At 39.9% G+C, this 18829-nt stretch overlaps 1 protein-coding gene across 1 annotated transcript; it reads right to left on the reverse strand.

Annotated features, from left to right (window-relative positions):
* Positions 1–301: 301 nt before the first annotated feature.
* EAPP (E2F associated phosphoprotein) lies at positions 302–14323 on the reverse strand. Its single transcript, XM_063117793.1, has 6 exons — positions 14227–14323; positions 12690–12871; positions 11795–11893; positions 5887–6010; positions 4340–4462; positions 302–2775 (listed from the first exon to the last, which is right to left on the reverse strand). The coding sequence occupies exons 1-6, from the start codon at positions 14298–14300 to the stop codon at positions 2499–2501; spliced, it is 879 nt and encodes a 292-aa protein (XP_062973863.1). The 5' UTR covers positions 14301–14323; the 3' UTR covers positions 302–2498.
* Positions 14324–18829: the final 4506 nt, after the last annotated feature.

Here is an 18829-nt window from a genome sequence, read left to right on the forward strand (position 1 = left end):
TAATAGCAACATTCTGGGATCAGGACTAACACTTTGATTTGTTTTATTAATCTGAAAGACCCAATCCCAGAATTTGGCTTCTACCTTACAATTCCCCCACATATGGTAAGAACATTTCCCTCTACTTCCCAACTAAAAGAAGCTGAAAGATGTTATACCTGTGGTGGAGTTTGAGGCTGCCGTTAGATTGCCAGTACTGCACAAGCTTTAAAACTTCTCCTTTAAAGGAAACAGTCCTTAGTGACTGTATCAGATGTAGGACTGAAGGCAAGGTGATATAAAGCAACCAATCACTGCCTGCTTGCCATAAAGTTCACAGAACATTTATTTATTGTTTTATTTATAACATTTACATATCACCAATCAAGCAAGTCTTCTGGGCAGCTATAAAAAGTTATCAATAAAATACAGTCAAAACATTTTTTTAAAGTAGCAATACAACAGAAAACCATTAGAAACCAGCACAAAATCAGTCTAAATGACCATCTGTATTACCGCATTTCTTTGATTGTAAGACACCATCAATTGTAAGATGCACACTAATTTCAGTATCACCAACAGAAAAAAAGCTTCGATTCCAAGAAAAAAGACATGCCCGCGATTCCAAGACACACCCCGTTTTTAGAGACGTTTATATGGGGGGGGGGGGGAAGTGTGTCTTAGAATTGAAGAAATACAGTAACTGATTACTCTTTCATGTGGAATGCTATAAATACTGGACACCAATCTTTCAGATTAGGATTCATTGCTGAAAACTCAGACAAATTCAATAAAGGTTAAATGTCTTGTAATAAAATGCTGATTTGGTGAATCTGAAACCATTTTTTATATGCCAGTTTTATAGTTTAGTCTCCTGGGAGGTTGATAATTTACAAAAGTAATTTAGTAGTGATTAGATCATTTTTATTCTACTTTTACCCCTTTTATATTTGAGATCTTACAGTTTTAATATGCTATAATGTAATGTGATGTTTCCTTTAAAAGACTGTGAACTGAGTATTTTGATTCTCAAGTCAATTAAGCTAGTTTGTACGTTTCTTTGTCATTAGGAAAAGAAATTATTTATTTTTGCTTTGTGGAAAGTTACCCTTTTAATCTCCTCAGAAACATGAGAGGAATCCCAAAGCCACACAAGAGAATAGGGGAGCATTCTCTCCCTTTTTAGCATAGCAGATCTACTTTGTTGCCAAGATGCAGGCACTGCCATAGAAGAACTCTGGGCTAGATTGCTGGGCCTAGACATGCACAATAAAAGTTCAGCTGCTTAGCCTTAAAGCTTATTACATGGTTTCTGGAAAGCAACTCTCTGAAAGTGCTGTTAAAAAGATAGATCAAGTATGGCGTAAAGTTAAAACGTATGAATTGTCTAACATCTCAATTTTAACAGAATGCCAAAGGCTAACATTTCTAGATTATATTTTTCAATACCTAGGGCTGCATGTTTTGCAGCCTAAACAACCTCACAGAGTTATGAGAAAGAGGCCGGGGGAAGGGGGGATATAGTATAAGATGTTTTAAGCTCTTGAAAATACATGTAGACCAACCTTTCCTAACCTAGTCAATGGTCAGGCTAGCTTCGGAGGGATTATGGGAATTTTAGTCCAACACATCTAGAGGGAACCAGGTGGGGAAAGGATGATATAAACACTTCCACCTCTAAGTGGTAACTGAAACTGTCCTGTACATGTCCTTCATAACATGAATGTATCTTACTTATTTCTGTCACTTATGTATCTTTGCTATTTCTATTTTTTATGGTTCTGAGGAAGTGGCAATAATTTTAACAGTCTTTTTAAATATTCTTGTAACAGATTCTAACAACTCATTGACATTTTATAAAGTGTTCAACTTCTTCCCAACTACCAAAAGTATGTTTAAATTACAATGTTCCTACATAGTGTTTAGAAAAGATCCAAGTTTCTTGGTTAAAGTATGGTTAAAGTCTAAAGTGAGACCAAGAATGCCTGTATTTGTGATTTTATTTTTATTTGATATTTAGATGCCATTATCAGGAAGATGCTCTTGCAGACTGTAGCCATTTTGATGCTAAAGGGAGAAGATGGTCTTGATATGAGCAAGATGCATCTCAGGAAAGTGAAATTGCAAGCAAGAAACAAGTGCACTGGATTTACGAAATATTTGGGATGAACGAAGAACAGAGAGAGAGAAAATAAAAAACCCATAGTTAAGTAATACCAATGTCTGCTTCATGTTAGTCAGCCACTGGAACCCTGGCCTGATCTCAATCTAGCTCCAAGTAATTTTATGCTACTTAACAGGATATAGATAATTATGCACATAAGCAACTGTTTCAAAAACAAACTATATACATAAACTAAAGTTCACTTGTCTTACTAATACAGAAAGCGCCAAGGATATAATTTCCACATCAATTTGTTTAAATGTCCGTTTGAACAAATGACACAAAAAGGAACAAATAAAACAGCCCAGTGCTTTGGAATGTTAATAAAACGTCAAATAATGCAATTTTTTGTGAATTAGCAATGGCTTGCTAGAACATTGAAAAAATGAAAGACTTCATCCTTATCTAAGACAGCCACTTCTGTTGAACATTCAGTACATTTTACTGGATGATATATCTCCTCCTCTTCCTGTTTTTCCAGGCCAGCAATAGATTCACTACTCTGTTTAATTTTCTTGTGCTCTCTCTTTGTCTTCTTGTTCAATGGGCCTTTGTATTTCAAAATCTCTTCTTTGATAACAGTGCAGTTCATCACAAACATTGCTCTGTACTGAGTTCTGTATGATTCGTGCCTAAAAGGGGGGAGGGGCAAAGGAGAAATGCAATTACCTTTGACTCATAAAATATACTACAAAACTAGTAATCCTTGAATCCAGGAGATTTTCAGGTGAAGAAAAAGCAAACATGAAAAAGCAAACAGTTTGTCTCTATTCCAGAAGACTAGCAAAGCAAGAAAAAGATAAGAGTACTGCAGCACATTAAGTCTGTCTAATTTATATGAAGCGGCATTTTGTAGTCAACAAGGTATTGTATCCAATGGTACAGGTTGTTACCAATGAAAATCATGCCACAATAATCCATTCTATTACTGTCTCCCTATAGAACTTTAATGGTTTTCCAGAGTAACTTCTGCAATATACAGCAATGGTTGAACCCACATCCAATTTCAAAACCAATCTGCCTCAAATTAATTTGGGCCCTAATTAGCAACAAAAAGCCAAAAGCTAAGTATTTAGCTTTACTTATAGGCACAATAAAATGGAGCCGCATTTTCAAATACAGAAACCTAATTAAAGTGTATGCAATGGTGGTCACTCCACTGATGGAAACTGTCTACCAGCAGAAGGTCAGAGAAAATTCTGGGCAATTACCCCCTTCCTCCAATTCTTCCAAGAAGATTGGGGGGGTGGGGAGAGCTGCATGGGGATGAGCAAATTACCCCACTCCCCAAAGCCTCCTTCTGCCTTCCATTGGATGAAACCCTAAATACGTCATGACAGAAATAGTCGCTAGGTTCGATCCAGACTATGTAGGTCGCACTTTAGTCCCCCAAAAACAAATAGGACAAGTCAGTCATAACCAACTAAAGCATGACTTAGTTGGGATCCAACATTGCTTTTATCTGAGACAAAGGCTCCGTTCAGACAACACGTTTCTCAACCGTGGTTTTAGAACTCCACAGTGGAGTTTTTACACCACCGTTGAGAAATGTGTGGTCTAGTGGGAAAACTCCACACAACAGTGGAGGGTTTTTTTTGGAAAACACTCCACGCAGAATATCCACGCTGTGCAGAGAAGTGTCTAAACAGAGCCAAAGTTAGCTTGCTGAGCAAAACTGGGAATATTAGCAAATGCTATTCAAGCAAGATCATCTGCAAGGAAAGATGAGTCTGACCTGAACTGGATATAAATGCCCTGCGTATAGGTCACCTCAAGAAACTGATCTCCCTCCCCTATCTTTCCCCTCTATTCTTCCCTTCTGCTGTATTTCTTTTTTTCTTTCTCTGTCTTTTTAATTGATGTGAGTTACTTTGGGAGACAATAATTGTCTGAAAAGTGGGATAAAAATACAATACACAATAATATCTTTCCGAAGGGGGGGGGAACCCTCCCTTTTCTCCATATCCATAGAAAGGGCTGCTTCATGGACTACTTGAAGCAGCAACTATCAACAAGTTTACCTGCCCCTTACATAAACATAGTGATAAGCTTGCCTCTCTTATTTTGTGACTAATGCCCTAGTTCATGAAAACTAAACTGAGAGAACTGAAATTACAGTGTAATTTTGTGAACAAGATTACATAATCAGCGAGCACTGACCACACACCAGAGATTGCTTAAGGTTCAAGTAATTACCTCTGACAATCAAGGCACAATGTTGTCATGCAAGCAGGACAGTTCAAAACAGCATCACTGTTGGGAATGGCAGGAAGTTTGGCCTGCTGTTGTGGTGACAGTGCACTTCTTATACTATGATACCTGCAACGAGACAGAAAGAGTTGTTACTGGTTAGGCAGCTTGACTGAAACTTTGATGTGTGCCAAAAATCTGATACTAGAAAACCAAAGTGGTTAAGGGGATGGATAACAACATTTTATAGTAAAATAAGATGAAATAAACAATCAAAACTATACAACACTTACAATATACCATACCATACATCTTTATTGCGATCCATAGATCCATGAAAAAACAAGAATCAAACATGGAACATACTTACAATATACAATACATTACACATTTAAAAATACAGTAAAAAAGTGCTTCACAAGCTTGATTGGCTTGGCCAGACGCATTTCGACTCAAGCCTTCTTCAATGGCCAGTAACTACAATATATATATAAAAGCAAAACATTTATGAGTGCCACAGATAAGGAGAAACGAATTCCTATGGTCAATTAGTGCACTAATGAATCTTTATAGTGCTAGGTTGACATACGGCTGATCCACAGTCAGAGAAACTGCAAAGCAGGGGCTGACTGAAGAATTTCCAGGAGTAAAGGATTAAATATATGTCACTCCCCTCCAATTGCAAGTCAAGGGTATTTTTTGTTATAGATTACCCTTGACTTGCAAATGGAGGGGAGTGACATAAATGTTTTGCTTTTATATATATTTTGTAGTGATTGGCCATTGAAGAAGACTTCCGAGTCGAAACACGTCTGGCCAAGCCAATCAAGCTTGTGAAGCACCTTGCTCTATAGTTTTGATTATTTATTTCATGTTATTTAACTATAAAATTTTGTTGAAATCCATCCCCTTAACCACTTTGGTTTTCTAGTATACTGTTTATGGTTAAGGCCAACCCATTTTTTGTGCAAGTGCCAAAAATCTGAACCACGTGCACTGCATGTTCTCAATCATTTCAAAACGACACTGCATGTTTTCAAATGACAGAACTATTTTAACCCAGTTACCACTAGCTGTTTATTAATCAACAAATAAAAGCAGAGAACAGAACTCAGTTTGTTTATTTTAAAAAAGAAAAGGTTTGTTGGCATAGGCTAGAACTAGAAAAGAAGGATCTGCTCGTGGAAGGTATCTCAGCCCCATAAATGCCTGCATTTATTTCTCCACACACTTGTGATCAGGAATTTAACACATATTCTAGTTTCTCTCCATTTTATCCTCACAACAACCCTGTGAAGTAGGATGGGCTGAGAGTCTGTGACTGTGGTCCAAAGTCACCTAGTGAGCTTCTACAGCTGGGTGGAGACTAGAACCCAGATCACCTGACTCCCAGCCCAATACTTTAACCACTACACCACACTGGTCTGTTATTCAGGTTGTCACTGTGAATAAATGTTAAGCCTATCGTAGCTATCGTACGAAATTAAGCAACTAGTGTAATAAAAATGCAAATTCTGAGTACCCCAATGACTCAAAATACTCAGCATTCTTACCCTCTTCTCTTCATATCTACCCACTCCTGATCTCTATTGTCTTCTTCTGGGTCATAGAACAACTCATCATTAGTTGGAATTCGACGCTGTTGGTGTTTCCTTTTTTTCCTAGCTTCTGGCGTAACTGTCAAATGTACACATACATCATTAGAACAACAGCCCAAAAAATGTGACTCAAAGAGAAAACTGCAAACCCTTGTTAGATCCATCTCATAACCTTATAATCCATGAATTTGTCTAATATGCTTTAAAAGTCATATAAATTGGTGCCCATCACGATATCTTCTTATAGTGCTTAAATGAGCGCTTAAATACAAATTGCCTTAGGCTTGCACACTTCCCCCTCCCCTCTCCTTTCCCTTTGTGCATATGAGGAGGAGAAAGACAAAGATGCTCCTTTCACTTTAGAAGAGGGGTGAGCAACCTGTGGCCCTCCAGATGTTTTGGCCTACAACTCCCATGATCCCTCACCACTGGCTTTGGTTCTAGGCCAGTTCTACATCTGGAGGGGCAAAAGTTGTTCACCCCTACTTTGGAATGTAGTCAGTCATGGACCGGATATACTGCTACAGTAATACTGATTAGTCAAATTACTCCAAATGTAGCAATAGACACAGTGCAATAAAAAAAATTCAGAATGTGGGATAACTGCAATAATTCAGTGACACATTGAGGAATCATGACATATCTCATTAAACAACCTTTGGTAAGTTTTAAAAACCAATATTAAATATTTTCTCATGAATTAAAGTTTCTTTCTTTCCAGAGGAGTTCCTGTCCCATTTCTCTTTACACAATACTAACCTCCTGCCCTCCCCACTCACTCCTTTCTTACCATGTTAGACCTTTGACACTTCTTTGGAAAAAGCCAGGATATTAAACACACTTCAAAACATAGGTTAATATCCCAGATTTTTCCAAAGCTGAAAGCTAGTTTCCTGATACAGAAGAAACAGGAGACTGTGGTTAGGGGTATCTTGGTTTTTTTCCTGGCATATGCAAAAGAAGGAGTAAGGGGGTATGTGCGAGGGGGCAAAAAGCTTGTTCACATCTCAGCTTCTTATTATTATCCAAACCAGGCCAAAACGTAATTTCCAAAGGCTAATAACCAATGCAAATCAAAAAGGCCATTTTCAATTTGACACATTTGTGTTGGATCCTGGAAGGGATCCTGGTTATGTTTCCAGGGATTTACTAATTGCTGAGGAGCTGGAGGAATCAGAAGACTCAGCAGAAAACTTAAAGGTCAACGTTGCACCTGGACATTGATGTCATAATTGAATAATTGGTGTCTTGATTGTTTCAATTAAGGGATTGCAAGCAGTTGCGCAATTGTACAGTTAGCCTATAAAAGGATTGTATTCCCATGTACATGTATCAGAGATCATTGTATCACTGTATCACTCCATGTATCAGAGCTGTTTTGACTGACCGTATGTAAGTATTTGTATTTGTGATTGCCATAACTAAATTATATTTTATATGCCAGTAAAGGTTTCTTTAAACCTACTGAAAGTCTCTGTCTTAATCTGTAACTGTGCTGATTGTGCTGGAAACCGCTGCAAAAAACTCTGTTATAAGATTATTGGCCAGAAGCCCAGTCTGGCAATAACTAAAATAAGGTTGTGAATATTAGAGCAACATATCCCAATAGGTTATGGGCCCAGCCCCTAAAAACAACCAGCAAGCAGAGTGGTTACAGCCAGAACAGTAGGACTGAAAGATTAAGCCGTGGTTGATTAAATTCCTGAGCGTCTTTGTTGAAAGTCGTTGGAACAGGCAGCCGGAAAGCTATTTCGGATAGCTGGTGTCTGAAAAATCACACGGAGAAAACTGGCAAGAGTGGTTTTGAATTTAAGGGGGCACTGAGGAAGCTGAAACTGTATAGCTGGTCAGGCCCTAAAAGAAATTAAACCACTGAAGGGGTTGTATATCAGAAACAACCTGTTAAATTGAAAGTATGGCACTAAACGTTGGGAACACTGTCCCTATGGAATTACTTACAGACGAAAATTATATGTCATGGTCATTCAAGTTAGAAATGAGCCTGAGAAATCTTGATCTGTGGGAGGTTGTAACAGATGCCCCAGCAGAAGATTTGAATGCAGCAGATTTACAGGCATGGAGACGTCGCGCTGACCGGGCAAAAGCCCACATTGTTTTGTCCATAAGAAATGACCAACTGTCTTATATAAGCAGAGAAGACACAGTTGATGTTATCTGGGCTAAACTTAGAGCTGTATATGTCAGGGATACAGCTGGAGCTAGAATAAGTTTAACCAGAAAGCTCTACCGCACACTGATGAAAGAGGGAGAAGATGTAAAAGCCCATTTGCAGAAATTAAGAGACTGTTTTGAAAGTCTAAATGCAGCAGGCTTACCTCTCAGTGACGAAATGAAAACGTATGTGGTTTTGTCGAGCTTACCACCGTCCTGGGACGTGCTGGTGACAACTTTAGAAGCAATGAGGATTCAAGACATGACTTTAAATTTGATATCGGGCAGATTGATAGAAGAATGTCAAAAGAGGACTTTGAGAAAGTCAGCCCAAAGCAGTTCAGGCGACAAACCAGACGCGTTTGCAGAATGGTCTGGGTATGAAGGGGTTAAGGCTTTGGTGAAGAAGGAGGAAAATGAGTCAGCGTTTTCAACTTTGAGAAAGCCCAAAACTAAGAAACCCCTACGGTGCTTCAGGTGCCAGAAGTTGGGACATTTGCAAAAGGATTGTAGAGTTAAATTACAATCAGAGCCCAACAAAGAGAACAGAGGGAAAAATAAATCAGTGCAGCTAGTGACGGCAGAAGCAAGGAGTCAACTCTGCAAGCAAGCAGGAGGGAAGAGCTTTCAGTGGCTCATAGACTCTGGATCTTCTACAGTGATTTCGAATAGACCTGACTTCTTCCAGGACTTCAGGGATTCTTCTGAAAAATCTATCACGCTGGCTGATGGCAAAAAAGTTCAAGTGTCTGGCGAAGGCTCGTGCAGACTACCTTTTTTGAAAGAATGCTTTGATAATGCATTGTTTGTTCCCAGTTTAAGTTATTCTCTTCTAGGAGTGGCAAGTTTAACAGAAAAAGGTTTCTGTGTGTCTTTTGAAAAAGACAAATGCTTTATTCGAAAGCATGGACTCCTAAGAGGAACTGCAAAGATGCAGAATGGATTGTATTTTATACAGGACAATCCAAATGAGGAAGAAACTCCAGAGGTGCAAGCAGGTTGTATGGAAACTTTTGAAAATGTTCCTAACCATGACAATTGCATCCATGTTTTACATAGGAGGCTTGGACATTCAAGTTTTAAAGTTCTGAACAAAACTCTGAATTTTTCAGAGGGTCTAAAAGTTCAGAAATGCAACAATTTTCTGGATTGTTTGGTTTGTAAAGTTGCCAAGTTGAAGCAGAGGAATATTCCACGTGTCAGAGACTGGCGGAGTCAACACGTATTGGGACTGGTGCACATGGATCTGACCGGCCCATTTCCAGAGAGCTATGGAGGAGCCAGATATGCTTTAGTCATTCTGGATGATAAAACCCGGTTTTCGTGGGTATATTTGTTAAAGCACAAATCTGAATGTTTAGACACGGTGCAGGAATGGGTTAAATTCATAGAAAGAAAACTCCAGAAGCAAATACGTGAGCTGATGACGGATCGGGGAGGCGAATTCCAATCAACCCGTTTTAAGCAGTTTTGTAAAAAGACTGGCATAAGTCATAAATTATGCAGCCCGAGGACACCGCATCAGAACGGCAATATTGAGAGGCGCATCGGCGTGCTTAAAGAAAAAATGGAGTGCTTGTTAAAGGACGCTGAAGCAGAGCCACAATTGTGGGGAGAAGCGTTTGTGGCAGCCAATTACCTTTGTAACAGGACTTGGACTAAGACCATAAATAACATTCCTTTCTTTTTACTTTACAACAGGAAACCAAATCTAAAGCACTTGAGAACTTGGGGGAGTTTTGCTGTTGTAAATGTTTCAACTTCACAGAGGCGTATTTTACGCTTTGTAGGTTATGACCACAACAACTGGAGGTTTTTGTGTGAAGGGGGAAGAATAGTGGTTTCTAGGTCAGCTAGCTTTAGTGAAGCGAATTGGAAAAGAGTGCACGGCAACCCGGAAGTGCTGGTAGAACTAGAAAGCAGGCAGGAACCTGAATTGTTGGTTAACCCACAAAGTGCAGAGACTCAAGAGTTAAGGCACGAACAACAGCCGGAAGAAGCTCCAAGACGCAGTAAAAGAGTTAATAAAGGCGTACCACCAGAGCGTTACGGCTTTGAAGCTTACTGTGTGAATTATGAGCCTAGTTCTTACTCTGAGGTAAAGAAGTTGAATTCTTTAGAGAGGCAGCAGAGGGAAAGTGCCGAACAAAAGAAAAGAAGCAGTCTTAAGGAAGAGACGAGTTTGCCAGTAGGGCAAAAATCTCTAAGCTGCAGGAAGGTGTTTAGACGCAAGCAGTTAGAGAAGGGGTGAAGAAATTCAAGCCTCGGCTTGTTGCCAGAAAAGTTAAGGAGGCAGTTTGAAATTGAATGTTCTTCAAAAATGTTTAAATCTTTTGTTGTTGGAAAGAGTTTTTCCTAGGATTGAAAAAGGATCAAGCAGGTGAAAGAAGTTTTGCTAAGCAATGTGATTGCAGGATTGCAAAGGGAAAAAGCCCCATGGAAATGAATGTGTGAAGCAACCTGCAAAAGAAACAGCTTTAGCAACTTCAGGCTTGTATCATTTGGTGGTGAGAAAATGTTATGTTCAGTGAACAGTTTGATTGTGTTTTGTTACTATTCTCAGCAGGTTCATGGTGACGTTTGAAAAGATAGGAAGCAAGTGAAGTCTTTCCTATGAGGCTAAGTATTGTGCTGGTTTTTGGTAAGGTTACTTGGCTAAATCAGTAAATAAAGGACTTTAAGGCCCCGGTGGAGAAGCCAATAACTGTTTACTGTGATTCACAAGCATGCATAGGATTGGCCAACACAGAAATGTTCAAATCCAAATCCAAACACATAGCTATAAAGTATCAAAACGTGAAGGAACATATAGCAAGTGGAAGTTTAAAGTTAGTTTATTGTGAGTCCAAAGAAAACCTTGCTGACATGTTCACAAAGCCACTAGGTCCCACCAAACACAGGGAAGTTTGTGAAACTTTAGGTTTCAGGGAGGACAAATGTAAATAACTGTACAATGTGTTGTTAAATCCTGTGTAAACATAAGAAGGGGTGTTGGATCCTGGAAGGGATCCTGGTTATGTTTCCAGGGATTTACTAATTGCTGAGGAGCTGGAGGAATCAGAAGACTCAGCAGAAAACTTAAAGGTCAACGTTGCACCTGGACATTGATGTCATAATTGAATAATTGGTGTCTTGATTGTTTCAATTAAGGGATTGCAAGCAGTTGCGCAATTGTACAGTTAGCCTATAAAAGGATTGTATTCCCATGTACATGTATCAGAGATCATTGTATCACTCCATGTATCAGAGCTGTTTTGACTGACCGTATGTAAGTATTTGTATTTGTGATTGCCATAACTAAATTATATTTTATATGCCAGTAAAGGTTTCTTTAAACCTACTGAAAGTCTCTGTCTTAATCTGTAACTGTGCTGGAAACTGCTGCAAAAAACTCTGTTATAAGATTATTGGCCAGAAGCCCAGTCTGGCAATAACTAAAATAAGGTTGTGAATATTAGAGCAACATATCCCAATAATTTGAACCAGTGTGCAGAACCACTTCGTAGGCCAAAGTTGAAAATCTTTTCTCGAAGAACGAAGACATTTAGTAATTTCAGTCACAAGGGCAACTGCCTCCATCCTAAATAGTATTCATTGTAAAATTCTTGTGGACAAAGACATTACACCAACGATTCTGCACAAGTGAGTGTTTATGCAGGGAAAGGGAGCAATATTAAAATCAGTTATTTACCTACTTTGTCTTCATCCTCTGAATCAGAATCAAAATAAATGTCATCATAGTACTTTGAAGTGGAGACAGTTGCAGATTGCCCAGCATTAGAAGTGCCACCTAAATCACAAAATATATAGTCAAGGGATTACTATACAGAAGCAAACATCTAAATATCCTCTCAGAGATGAATTTGAAATTCCTTATAAAGATCTGTAGTTACTTCTATATTTTGATCCACAAGAACAAACCTGTGGTGTGTTGTGGCTAAAGTGTTGGACTAGGAGTTGGGAGATCCGGGTTCTAGTCCCCACTCAGCCATGGAAACCCACTGGGTGACTTTGGGCCAGTCACAGACTCTCAGCCCAACCTACCTCACAAGGTTGTTGTTGTGAGGATAAAACGGAGAGGATTATGTACACCGCCTTGGGTTCCTTGGAGGAAAAAAGGCGGGATATAAATGCAATAATAAAATAAATGTTAAAAAATGTTCCCAGTGGCCAATCAGATGCTTGTAAGAAGCCTACGAGAAGAACATGAGCACAACAACACCCTCATGCTTGCGAAACTGCTCCCAGCAACTAGGCATACTTGTTGTTGTGAAGGTAACATGGAGAGGAGGATTATGTACACTACCTTGGGTTCCTGGAGGAAAAAAGGTGGGATATAATGGAATAATAATAATAATAATAATAATAATAATAATAATAATGCCTCTGATACAGGAGATAATACCAAACTATCTTGTCTAGCAACCACTGATAACCTTAATTTGTAAAAAACTGTGCTCTTTACTATAAGATCTCTAAAAATTGAGCTGAGGCAATAGCACAAAATTATGCTAGACTACGTCAATATATGGGAGAGATGTTTGTCAAGGTGCCAACTCATTCTACAATTTTATTAAGATATTTACCTGTGAGCTGTGACTTCCACTTGCCCTCCATATTTTTCATGGTGCAGGCTAGTTCAGCTTCCATTTCTTTTTGGAATTCATCTTCACTTGAAGATTCACTTTCTCCAGTCAGGCACTCCCTTATTAGTTTACGCTTCTGATCAGGGGTGCCATTTAAGAGCACATCCACTTCATCTTCAGAGCTAAAAGATTGTGAAATATTAGACCATTATTCATGGATGAATGCGGAAATCCTATCACGAGCACAATAAAAACATTTGAAAGGTACTTTTTAGATATTGAGAAAAATGCTTAAGAAGCATTTTCATTGCAGAAATATAGTGCTATTAGCTCTGAGGCAAACAGACAAGCAAAATCCTGAGTTCTATACAGTGAACATCCTGCTTCACAAATGAAAACCATAGAAAGTTACATTGAGATACAAAGGGAATGAAGAGGTTTGTAGAAAAGGGAAGAAACAGCAAGATTATAGGAATGAAAAAAGTGTAACATTGGAAATGTAGAGAAGAGCAAGCAGGGAAAGGAGATGGGGGTGAAGGCTATGAGCCTATATACTGGGGAACATTGGTGGGAGGGTGCTGTTGCACCGTGCCCTGCTTGTAGGTTCCTGGTTGACAGCAGGTGGAATGCCCTGCAACCCTTCCAACCAGCTGTGTCTCTAGATACATACTATACTTTGGCTTGGTATCATGGCAGCAAGTAGGCCCTCAACTCAGTAGTTTCAGGCTCTACCTTGATTTTTTAAATTATTATTATTATTTTGTTTCACCTGCACACACAAGTGGTGAAGAGTCAACTGGAAAAGCTGAGAACCACCCTCCTCTCATTAAGGAATAGAGCTCCATGCAGGGCCATAGGATGCATACATGTTCAATAATTCCTTATGTACTCAAATGTAAGCAGTACAATTATTGATGCATGTCAAAGCTTCCACAGGAGGAAAAATAGAACACCAAAGTAACTGGATATATTTGAATGTATTACAAATTACATTTACACACATACCCTGCGTGCCTGCCTGCTTAAGAGAAATTTTATAAATAGCAATACTCTTACGGTGCAATCCAATGACTGGCTGGGGAATGCTGGGAGTTGTAGGACTTTTTCAGTCTAAATATGCATTAGATTGCGCCCTCATTTGTTCTGGTGAATTTATACCCCTCTATTCTATTGAAAGACAATACTCATGATGATTAAAAACAACAGATTATCGTAGAAAACACGACTAACTTGCCGATCTCTCGGTTACCCAAACTAACGAGGGAAATTCTTGAGATCAACGCCTATGTTTCAAAGCCTTTTCCTAACAACCGTAGAGAAATGTTTGGCGATCTCAAGCAAGACGAGCGTTGCAAAACCAGAAGGCAACAGAAAGGAGGATTTCATTTTTCAAGGCTTTCAGAGGCGCTCTCTCTCTCTCTCTCTCTCTCTCTCTCAATGGCAAGGAGAGGCTCCTCCATTCTCTTCGCACCCCGCTTCTACGTTCATATACATGTCCGCCCCGCAAACACAAGCCCGAAAGGGAGGAATTGCTGACCTGCTCTGCGCCGGCTCCTCATCGCTCGGCTCCTCGACCACGTAAGGATCATCCTCCTCTCGCAGACAGCTCATGGCGGCCTCTCCCCAACCAACAATCACAGTCCCCCTTCCACCTCGGTACAACAGGAAACCCCTTCCCCGCTTTTTCCAGTTCCGCCAAGCCTTGAGTTGGTCCGTCCTGCCACTGAGTCCCGCAAAGCGGAGAAAACAGTGGTGGCGCACTTAGTTCCGGCTTCCAGATTTTTGTGCAAACAGATCTGCAGGAGGCCTGCGCCTTAAAACGTACAGAGAAAGAAAGTAATAGATCCAGGATGACTATCGCACCTTGGCTCTTCTAAAATGGCCCTGCCGGGTGCCCAGCCAAGGGTCAGAGATGATAGTCCAAACTTAAGGAAAGCACCGGGTTTGGGAAGACAAATCTTAAGCAGGGCTGTTTCTTTTGCTTTCTTTTCGTTAGATAGAAGGAATTTCAGCAAGCACAACATTTTCTCTTCCCTGATATAATAATGGGATTAAATTTGTTTACTTCAGTTTATGCGTGGGTGAGACAGGATACGTACTTCTTCACATCTTGATAATCGCCTAGTTAGGGGGAAAGGGATTTGTATAGAATTATCTAAAAGAATTTCATACACCTACCACAGAATAGAGGCATCTTCGTTCTTGTTCTTACTGCCCGCAGGCTCTTGCTGTAAAGGCTGAAGTCGTTTGCTTTAATTACAGTGTACCACCCTGACTATATTTGGTTAACATAAATCTATTGTGCTTACTCAGAAGTAAATTCCACTTAATTCATTTAGGATTAGCTTTAATGTATTGTAGGACAATAATAGGCATGCCTACTCAGAAGTATGTCTCCCTGAGAGATGTGTGTAATTTAGGCCTGCGACCTTAATTTCTTACCTCTTGGAGGTGTTCCTACCCTCTCTTCCAGTAGCAGATTAAGTGATAATGAATTTATTTTACATGTAGAGTTGGCCAGGAACTGCCTGCTTTTTCAAGAGCTCTCTTTGGTGCACTCGGGGCAGGACTTGGGCACAGACATCCAGAGCCCCACTGGACAGAATGAAGGACTCCCAAAGAAGGGCCCTCTAAGCAGCCGTGCAGCTAGCTCATTTTAGACCCTGGACTTAACGCAGCCAAGGCGGAGAGTGCGTTTTAGAAGTCATGTGCGTTCATCAGTTGTGAAGCATAGAGCTAACATTTCTCCCAATCTTTTCTGTCTCTCTCCAAAGAATACTGAATGTGCAATTTTGCATTTTAAATTTACTTAAATCATAGCATCACGATGACCATAGGGATAAAATAGAATTGACTTCTACCTGATTCTAAACATATTTACTTGGGACAATTTTACTTGGGACAATTAGAAAGTTGTATTTTAAATAAAAAGTAAAATGAAATGAACATCTGCAACCATGTACATGCCTGGTCACCAGTATAATAAATTAGGGTTTCACTCGTGACTTAATCTAAAAGATTCCTTACACATGTGTTCACCCTGAATATATGAAGTCCAGGCATGCAGGTCAACAAGGACATATTAATCTGCATTAAAAAAGATACTGCTGGCATGTTTAAAGGACTTAAAATAAAGCCATAGACAAGCCTCACTAACTACGAAAATATATGAAGTTAACATAGTAGATGAGTGTTTGCATGATTTTTGTAGAATTAATACAAGGAGTATCACCTCAAGCTCAGGATGCAGTTAAGACAATACAGTATGTAAATATAGTACTTAATTCTGTTCCTCTAAGGGACTGGCAGCTTTTTGTTTTTGAGGAGCATGTTTTCTGGTCTGAAAACTAGGATATATGGAGCTGTCATGTAAGCCAAAGGGAGCTACCTTATACCAGATCAGATTATTGGTCCATCTAACCCAGTATAGTCTATATTCTATACATCTCCAGGGTCATTGACAAAGATCTTTTAAATCACCTGCTATCTGTTCCTTTTAATTGGATGTGACAAGAATTGAACCTGGTAATGTATGCATGCAAAGCTGTGCTCTACTACTGTGGTATGCGCTTCCACCAGAGGGTGGTTATTATTATTATTATTAATTTATTTATTTATATAGCACCATCAATGTACATGGTGCTGTACAGAGTAAAACAGTAAATAGCAAGACCCTGCCGCATAGGCTTACATTCTAATAAAATCATAATAAAACAATAAGGAGGGGAAGAGAATGCAAACAGGCACAGGGTAGGGTAAACAGGCACTGGGTAGGGTAAAACTAACAGTATAAAGTCAGAACAACATCAAGTTTTAAAAGCTTTAGGAAAAAGAAAAGTTTTTAGCTGAGCTTTAAAAGCTGCAGTTGATCTTGTAGTTCTCAAATGTTCTGGAAGAGCGTTCCAGGCATAAGGGGCAGCAGAAGAAAATGGACGAAGCCGAGCAAGGGAAGTAGAGACCCTTGGGCAGGCGAGAAACATGGCATCAGAGGAGCGAAGAGCACGAGCGGGGCAATAGTGTGAGATGAGAGAGGAGAGATAGGAAGGAGCTAGACAGTGAAAAGCTTTGTAGGTCAACAGGAGAAGTTTATATTGGATTCTGAAGTGAATTGGAAGCCAATGAAGAGATTTCAGAAATGGAGTTACATGGTCAGAGCGGCGAGCCAAGAAGATGATCTTAGCAGCAGAGTGGTGAACAGAAATCAACGGACTGATGTGAGAAGGAGGAAGGCCAGTGAGAAGAAGGTTGCAGTAGTCCAACCGAGAAATAACCAATGCATGAACAAGAGTCTTGGCAGAAGAGATAGACAAAAATGATCGAATCCTGGCAATATTATACAGGAAAAAACGACAGGATTTAGCTACTGTCTCAATATGAGGAATAAAGGAGAGCGAGGAATCAAATATAAAGCCAAGACTACGAGCTTCCTTGACTGGAGTAAGTGTAACATCATTGACAGTAAGAGAGAATGAGAGATGAGAAGGTTTAGGAGGAAAAACAAGCAATTCAGTCTTTGCCATATTAAGTTTCAAACGACGATGAAGCAACCAAACTGAGATATCTGAAAGACATGCTGAGATACGATCGTGAACATCAGGAGAAAGATCCGGAGATGAAAGATATAATTGTGTATCATCGGCATACAGATGATATTGGAGGCCATGAGATTGAATAAGATTACCCAAGGGCAACATGTATAAAGAAAACAACAACGGACCAAGCACCGAGCCTTGCGGAACCCCTACTGAAAGGGGAAAAGAAGACGACGAGCTGCCATTAGCCAACATGCTGAAAAAGCGACCCGCTAGATAGGAGGCAAACCAGTTATAGACAGAGCCACAAAATCCATGGTCATGAAGGGAATCTAAAAGAAGATCATGATCAACTGTGTCAAAGGCTGCAGTTAGATCAAGGAGAATAAGAACGGAATAATGGCCTTTAGACTTGGCAGTAAGAAGATCATTGGTAATCTTAGTAAGGGCTGTTTCAGTGGAATGCAAAGGACGGAATCCAGATTGAAAAGGATCCAGAGCAGAGTTACTAGAAAGAAAATCAAGACAACAAGAGTAGACCACACGCTCCAGGATCTTTGAAACAAACGGCAACAAAGAGACAGGTCGGTAGTTAGACAGAGATAGCCTATCAAGAGTAGGTTTCTTGAGAATAGGAGAGACTGTAGCGTGTTTAAAAGCAGAAGGAAATGAACCAGAGGACAGAGAAAAATTAATAATATGAAGCAAGGAAGGGAGGATAGCAGGGATAAGATTAATAAAGACGCGAGAAGGAATCGGATCACGAGAACAAGTGGAAGGCTTCGAAGAGCGCAGTATTGTAGACAGTTCATCAGCTGAGACCGAAGGAAATGCAGAGAAATTTGCAGGAGGAACTGACAGATGAGGAACAGGAACTGGAAGAGGAGCAGAGCTGGCCAGATCAGAGCAAATAGTTTGGATTTTAGCATTGAAAAAAGAGGCAAAGTTATTAGCAGACAGAGAGGCGGGGAGAGATGGTGGATTAGGCTTCAGAAGAGAATTGAAGGACGCAAAGAGCCGCTGAGGATGCCTAGCATTTGACTGGATCAACGTTGAGTAATACTGCTGTTTGGCCAATGAAATGGCAGAAGAGAAAGAGGAGAGTACAAATTTGTAATGGACAAAGTCCGCCCAGTCCCTGGTCCTACGCCAAAGGCGTTCAGCTGCCCGGGAACAAGAGCGAAGGTAACGGAGGAAAGAGGTGAGCCACGGTTGGGGTTGAGAAGGGCAAACTATCCGAGTTGTAGATGGAGCAAGATTATCAAGAGTTGAAGATAAGGAGGAATTAAAGAAGGAGACAGCTGAGTCCAAGGAGACAGCCGAAAAGACAGAAGGAAGAGAGGAGGCTAGAGACTGAGAAAAAGCCTCATAATTGATAGATTGCAAGTCATGACAAGAGCGAGAAGTGGGACGTGAAGGAGGAGGATTATGAGTAATATTGAAAGAAACTAGGTGATGATCTGACAACGGAAAGTGAGCAGTAGAAAAGTCCAAAACAGAGCAATTCCGAGTGAGAACAAGATCCAGACAGTGTCCAAGGGAATGTGTGGGTACATCAGACCAAAGCTTAAGATCATAAGAAATTCCAAGAAAGCTTAAGATCCAAGA

Source organism: Elgaria multicarinata, chromosome 2 (assembly GCF_023053635.1).
Source record: "Elgaria multicarinata webbii isolate HBS135686 ecotype San Diego chromosome 2, rElgMul1.1.pri, whole genome shotgun sequence".
NCBI lineage: Eukaryota > Metazoa > Chordata > Lepidosauria > Squamata > Anguidae > Elgaria > Elgaria multicarinata.

Bases quoted from the DNA above. Each gene is read 5' to 3' on its own strand.
- EAPP (XM_063117793.1), bottom strand. From the start codon at position 14,300: ATGAGCTGTCTGCGAGAGGAGGATGATCCTTACGTGGTCGAGGAGCCG. The intron at 12,872-14,226 runs GTCAGCAATTCC...ACAATCTTTTAG, and splicing joins GAGGAGCCGGCGCAGAGCAG to CTCTGAAGATGAAGTGGATG. The intron at 4,463-5,886 runs GTAAGAATGCTG...GTCTCGTTGCAG, and splicing joins GTAGATATGAAGAGAAGAGG to GTATCATAGTATAAGAAGTG.